The 7,561-nt window shown below is 35.8% G+C and overlaps 1 protein-coding gene across 1 annotated transcript; it reads left to right on the forward strand.

Annotated features, from left to right (window-relative positions):
* The first annotated feature begins 6,574 nt into the window (after positions 1-6,574).
* On the forward strand, positions 6,575-7,174 carry LOC138340320 (uncharacterized). The gene has a single exon (XM_069292034.1). The coding sequence runs from the start codon at positions 6,575-6,577 to the stop codon at positions 7,172-7,174; it is 600 nt and encodes a 199-aa protein (XP_069148135.1).
* The last annotated feature ends 387 nt before the right edge of the window (positions 7,175-7,561 follow it).

Here is a 7,561-nt window from a genome sequence, read left to right on the forward strand (position 1 = left end):
ATAATAACTACTTGAGGAGGTTACTTAGTATAGGTAGGACTATGGACCATACACATAAATTGCACTAGTGAACTTCAAGAAAGGATAAGATTAGTATTCTTATGAAATGAAGACTTATGTTTTGTATGAATTGTATGAATTCATGTTAAAGTAACTTTGCTATGTCAAGACATGAAATATGATTATGCTTGTGAGTTACACTTATGTCTTCTAAGTGAGTTTACATAGTATATGTGGGGGTATGGGACTCCATGTGTTAATTGCACAAGTAAGCTTGTGAAGGGGTTATGACGGTGGTTTATCTATGATATGAACTAAATAAATTATGACTAAGGTTGTAGTAAGGGACGAGTCCTTATATGATGCTATGAAGTATGTGGACTTATGTCTAGTGATAAATGAAGGTGTTATGACTTGTTGAGTATGTTATGTCTAGTCTAGTGTGACTTCTTAGGGAACACTCTGTGTAAGTAGTATTGGTAGATGTTACCTACACATTGCACTAGTGTGACGTGGGGGTTGTCTTAGGTGATGGTTTTTATGTGAAGCTTATTTCTATGATGTGCTCATGACTTTATGAATATATGTGGTTGTGTTGATATAGTATATCTATGAAAGACTATCTTAGGTGACTTCAAGGTGATACATTGTACTAAATACACTTGAGGGTTGCTTAAGGAAAGATGTTGAGGTGGAAAGAAGAAGTAATGTGTTATATGTAATGAATGTGCCTCAAAATGTGATAAGTGTCTTTATGTGTTATTATGAATAGCATCCGTGCCTACTTTATGTATGTGAACTATGTTGTGGTCATTGTGCCAATGTTCATGAAGTTTACTAAAAACACATGATGCATGATTTCTAACTAAATGTCCTCTATAATGCATGTTTTTGCATGGTCTCATACTTAGTGCATTCTTGTACAAATACCATTATTCTTCATCTTTTTACAAAGTGTAGGTGATGGCTAGAGGATGTCTCCTAAGTGAAGGGCTTGGATAGATCTCCCAAGTTCAAGAAAAGGGATGCTTATAATTCAAGAATTTCCTATGTCAAGTTCTTATTAAAATTATGTAATAGTTTAGATATTATTTTGTGTTGTTAAGGGATGTGTCCCTATTCTATTCTATTTAGTTGTGTCTTAAGATGGCAACGAGTTATGATACTTTATATATTTATGTATGAAGTGATGTTTCTAGCATATCCAGTGCTATGAAAAGTTTTAAATTTTCTGTTATTTTTAAGATTATGCAATGAAATATGTCTACGGACTTGTATAAGACCTCTTAGAGGTCAAGTACACCTGTTACTTCTAGGGGGTGCTCTGTGGTTGTGACACATTATTTCTCATAAGGGCTGCATTTGTGCATGAATTGTGTTTCTGACACTGTCTATGCTTTTAAGTGATTGATCATAGAACATTGAATACTTAAAACCTAATTGCAATATAGCTTAGTAACTTATTGTGTAGAGATATTTTAACAAATATAACACTCCCTTTGGTTTAATTTATTTGTCCTACTTTTTTTTTGTCTGTTTCAGAAACAATATTTCTTCTCTTTTTTGGAAACTCTTTAATTTCATCTTTCCTCATGGCATGTTTAAGACCACAAGATTTAAGAATATTTGGTACAATTTACATATCTTTAGTAAGTTCACAAGATTCAGAAGTCTTTCTTTACTTTCTTAAAATCCATGCCAAGTCAAGACAAGACAAATTGATGTGGAGGGAGCAATGAACTTGAAAAGCTGCACCAATTAGAAGTTACAGCAACAAAGATATCTTAGTTAGTGAACCTAATATTCCAGAATTTGCAAGCTCAACCTCAAAAAAGTAGAGTGATGAATCAACAAGCCAATAAGTGAAGAAAGTTAAGCACGCAACAAAGAAACCTTGGAATCACGAAACATTTTGAGAAGAAACAATGCAATTGACCCATTGGTCAAGATGTTTGTTGGATCAACATTGCTGCTCTAACGTATTCCTCCGCTAACAATACTGATGATTCTACCATTCTAACTTGTCTTTTGACATTTTGACAAAATCAAATAGTTGAGGTGCATCAAATGAAACTAAAGGCATTGCATCTGAACCTTTATCTTATTTTCTGCAAGACATTACAGGTTTGACTGAGAGATCAGATGGATGCCGAATAATATCTGAAAGGTTCATAGATGGTTTTTAGATATAAAAGAAATCAGATTTTTATAAGAACTAGAAGAAGAGGAAAAGGAAGAATGATTGAACTTCTACGTCATATAATTGGTCAAAAGCACTTCCAATCAGTGTACCTTTAATGAAATTCCAATAATCAGATAACAATAATTAAAATTTTGAAATATATGCAAATTAGAGGAAACAATTTTCTACTATGAAAGAAAGTTTACCAGCCATGAAATCACTATAACCAGATATGAACTTAGTAGCTGAATTCACCAAAATATCTACAAAACTATGGACAAGTAATCTAGCATTCGATGCATTTTATTGGAGAGTATTCCAATTAGCAGAACAAAAATTATTTGCAAAATACCTTCTCTGAGCTCCAAAGGATAGGAACAGTATTGTGGACATATGTTGACTCCAGCACAAGAGCCCCATTGCATGATCCATCTTGAAAATTTTCTATGATAAATCAGAAAAGATAACAGTTGGAGAAAAAAAATCATAATCTTTTGAAGATTAATATATTACTATCTATCAGCAACAAAAGCTGAAAATTATAAGTGCAGATTAAACAAATGCCACTGTCAATCACCCACACGAATATGACAAATTGGTTTATGAGGGTTGGTTAGACTTTATAGCCAAACAAGCTTTGTTCGTGTCTAATCACAGAAATAACCTCATTTAATTTATAGTGGTATCCACTCTCCCATAGAAATTAGATGATAATCACGAATCTAGTAACCTCATTGAAAACAAAGTTACATCGACAATAAAGATTCTAACCAATGTCTCATCCGCGTTCACGGTAGACTGCCATGTTAAGTGTCATTTTGGGTACATATTGGATTACCTACTAGTGGATTGTAGTAGGTTTAATCGTAACTTGGGAAGTCAGGTCGTGACAAAAATGTACTTTAGTTAAGTTGGATATTGTAACACTTCGAAAGTCCAAGATCTAATCTAGAGCCTAAAATGAGTGTATAAGGGTTGTAACACTATTTTAAGGTCATATATAATGTATATAAGTCATTTATGAAGTTTTAGAATCAAAGCGTCAAGAAACATCCATGACGTCCGGAAACTAGTTCAAGAGGTGCCAGTGTGCCTTAGCCTAATTGACTAGGTTTAAGCAGTCGGAATTCAATGGAATTTTGTAATAAGGTGTCTAATACTAATTAAAGTTGGTTTAGGGTCGAAAAGTCCAGGTAAGACTCCCCAAGGACCAATCAAAGGGTACTTGAGGAGGACCCTTGCATTGTGGCTAAAAACTGTCTTGAGACAATAGCCATCGACGGTTGCAAGCTACGAGGCATGGCCTGATCGACCAGGCGTTGATGGTCACTTATTCATTTTCATGAAAGGGTCATTTGTCAAATAGCTTACCAAAACGATGGACCTGCAGGACGATTAGTCTCAAGGTCGGTCAACTGACCTACGGCTCGTAGGTCAGGGTCTCGTAGGTTAGGGTCACTGGTTGCTGTAATGTTTTAAGTTAGTCCACTAAATTAATTTTAGTTGGTTATTTAATTAGTAAGTGGCTAAGTTAGGTCTATTTAAGTTATTTAATGACTTATATAAAGACCTAAACCGAATTAAACTAACCAAACTCTCATATTTCCCAAAACCCAATTGCTCTTCTTTCTCTCTCTGAAAGAAACACCATAGAAGACCAATTAAAAGAGGGTTATAGGAAAGAAAGAAGACTAATTTTATCCATAATTATTCATCAATTAACAAGGTATGTGATCCTTTCACCTTTGGGATTCTTTTCCCCAAAGGGTTCTTCCGAAATTGGTTCTCAAAAAGATGATTTCATATGGGCCTCTTTCCAATACGAATTTGATCTTCTAATTTGCTTTGTTTATGATTTATTTAGGTTATTATGATAAGATTATGATGCATTATGATTAAATTATGCTAGTTCTTGATGAATTAACCTAGTTTGTGTAGTAGATCATGAATTTGACCCAAATCACTAACCCTAGGTTATGAACTAGTGATGAATTGATGTGTAATGATTTAATTGAATTCATTATTTTATTAATTAATATTGTGTGATTATATTAAAACCATTGTTGGGTTGTATTGGATGGTTGATGGTAGACCTTGGATGATGGCTTGTGAAGGAGATGGGGTAAATCTTTGTGATCTCAAACCTTTACTTTAATTATGATTACTTGTGATTAATGATGATCATGTATTGAAGTATACCTTATGATGAGATTAATTAGGGTTGGTACGAGTTTAATTAGAATTTCTTGATATATGGCTTGTGATTCGTTGGCTAAGATGTAATGATACAAGGCTGGTGATGATTTGCATATGTGCCTTATTATGCTATGGTGATGTATGTGTGAATTGTAATTTAAAGGACAATACTCATGAAATTGTCTTTGAGCTATGACTATAACTACAATAGGGGTACACCCCTATGAACTAAAACTAAGGTATGATTTGTTAATGAATGACAATTTAAAAAGGGGACTCTAGCTTAGCACCGAGCGAAAGAGATTGAGGAGTGTCCGTTCCCAGATATGGAAGGTAGGAGCACTAATGTACTCTTAAGATTGGATACTATAATGCATATAGCATAAAGAGGGTCCCAATTGTATCTCCAAGTACTTGAACTATGTTGCCCCCATAGGAATACTATCTAATAGATCCACGTAGTTGCTGTGTATTTATGTTTTGGTACTACCTTGGAAAGTAGTCCGCCTTCCTTCGGTGTAGGGCTGTATGACACCAGATTCCACACTAGCTCATGTGGTCTATGTCAGTTAGGTCAAGATGTTTCCAAAAGGTAAAATGAACTAAAGGATTGAACTCTAACTAAGATTCCTAAGGGGTCTGACTTTGTCTAGGTAGGGGTATGGGACTCTAGCTAAGCATTGCACTAGTTAGCCTTGAGGGGAGTCTTGGGAGGATGTTCTTATGTATGAATATGCTTATAATGTTATATGACATGTTTATGATGAACTTGCATATTGTGGATACTATATGATGACTAGTTTCACTTATGTCTATATGTTGGTCTACATGGTTAACAGAAGATGATGTGTGCTCTTAAATGCTATGTTATGTGAAGTTGACTGTTAGTCATGATTCTTGTTCGGTTACTTGATTTAGTAATGTTATGGGGCTTTACATGGTCATTGCACTTGCTGACTTGATAGCGGTTCATGGTTAGTTGCCTTGCTTTGGTTATGTTGAAAGGTACTCTTATTGATGTTTATTGTCAATATGACTTGATGATAAAGTTACATTGAGTATGTAGTTACTTGTATGATATGTATAGTTGACTTGACTAGGCTTGATGTTGTAGTCTTTGTAATGTACATGCCTATGACTTAAGGAATATGTAATATTGATTGTTATAATTTTGGTCAATATGCATAAGGATTTAAAAGTTCATATTTTATGAAATATCCTTTTCTTATGATTTCAAGGTATGTGTGCATACGGTCTCATACTTAGTATAAGTGGTGTACTAACCCCATTTCTTCATTTTCCTCCATTATTATAGGTTTCGGTTGTTGAAGTGTTTTGAAAGGCGACTTGAAGAAGGCTTGGATACTTTGATCATCCAAGTAGGGTAGGTCCTCATTGTGCGAGGCCGATTCAATTATCTAGCTTATAGAGTTGTTTAATCTAAAGACTCTTATGTTCGTTCTATTCCCATTTGAGTAGGATTTGTATAAGCCTATATCTTGCTTCTTTACATTGATGTAGGGCTATGCCAAAATTCCTATGGTCGTTTTAGATTGTTATGAGATGAGATAATCTTTGAAGACTATGTTCTATCTTATATATATAATTATGTGCAATATAACTAGAAGGCTATGTAACATTCCTATACGAAGGGTCAATGTATACTTGATATACATATATGTTATGTGTATGTTGAGGTCTATGTAAACCTCTAAGTGGAAGTAATTAAATGTTTTAATTTTTTTGCTAAATTTTACCTATGAATGTTATAATGTAAGACTTAGAGGCTAGTCTTAGTCCTCCAAGAGGAAGACGACGCCAGTTACATCTAGGGCGTAAAACCGAATGTAACAAACTTGGTATCAGAGCATGAGGTTGAGTTATTTTTGAGTCAATGTCTCTCTCAACCACATCTATGTAAGTTCGTGTTCATCATTGTGAAGCGCGCCACACTTATGGATATGAACTTACGTGATGCCTAAGAATCTTTCACTTTCTTGGAAATCCAATATCGTGCCATTAGAGTATACCTATGGTGTACTTTTGTATCTAATCCTATTGTTGTGATTATAGGTAAATCAACACTCAAAGAAATGCGGCACGAAGGCTTGAAGAGGAGATTGCCAATGCGGGAGCTCCTCCCATGTTTATCAAGTTCCTCCTCTTGAGGAAGGTGAGAATGATGACCAAGCCCCTATGAATCCTCCTCCTTTGATGGATGAGAATATAAGTCCCGCTCTTTTTCAAATTGCTCAAGCCATCACTACTCAAGCACAAGCCGCCACTGCTCAAGCCCAACCTATGACGTCCCAAGCTAACCGAGAGGTTGTACCCCATCCAAATCAACAAGTGGCTACCATGGCCTCCCGTCTAAGGGATTTCGCTAAGATGAACCCTCCTACTTTATACGGGTCTATGGTTGAAGAAGACCTCCAAGAGTTCATTGATGAAGTCTATAAGATACTCTTGGCTATGGGGTTATCCACTAGTGAGAAGGCCGAGTTAGCCACTTATCAACTCAAGGATGTGGCTCAAGCATGGTATGTCCAATGGAGGGATAATAGGCCATCAAGAGGTGGTTCGGTGACTTGGGAGATCTTCAAGAAGGCTTTTCTTGATCTGTTCTTTCTTAGGGAGATGAGGGTAGCTAAAGTGGTGGAGTTTATCAGTCTTCCCCAGGGAGGTATGAGTGTTCATGAATACTCCTTGAAACTCACTAAATTGTCAAAATATGCTCCTTCTTTGGTCTCCGATCATAGAGATGAAATGATCTGCTTTGTGACGGGGGTGTTGTAGGATTTGCAAGAGGATTGTCATTCGGCTATGCTACATGAAAAATGAACATTTCTCGTCTTGTGGTGCATGACAAACATGTGAAAGAGGCAAGATAATAGGAAGAACAGAGATGCTAAGAGGGCAAGATCTTTTGATAGAGGTTCTTCAAATAATAGGCTTGAGATACAAGACAAGCCTAGATTTAAAAAGTAGGTTCCTAATCAAGTTCCTTCCAAGTCCCCTAATAATAGTGGTGATATGGTAGCTAAACCTAAGCCTAAGAAGGGAACTGACACAAGTTCACCAACCGAAAAGCCACCTTGTAGAAAGTGTGGCAAGAAGCAATAGGTTGATTGTCCTAAGGGAACGAATAATTGTTCTGGTTGTGATAAAAGTGGGCACAAGGTT

This window comes from Solanum lycopersicum, chromosome 12 (genome assembly GCF_036512215.1).
Source record: "Solanum lycopersicum chromosome 12, SLM_r2.1".
In the NCBI taxonomy this organism is placed as follows: domain Eukaryota; kingdom Viridiplantae; phylum Streptophyta; class Magnoliopsida; order Solanales; family Solanaceae; genus Solanum; species Solanum lycopersicum.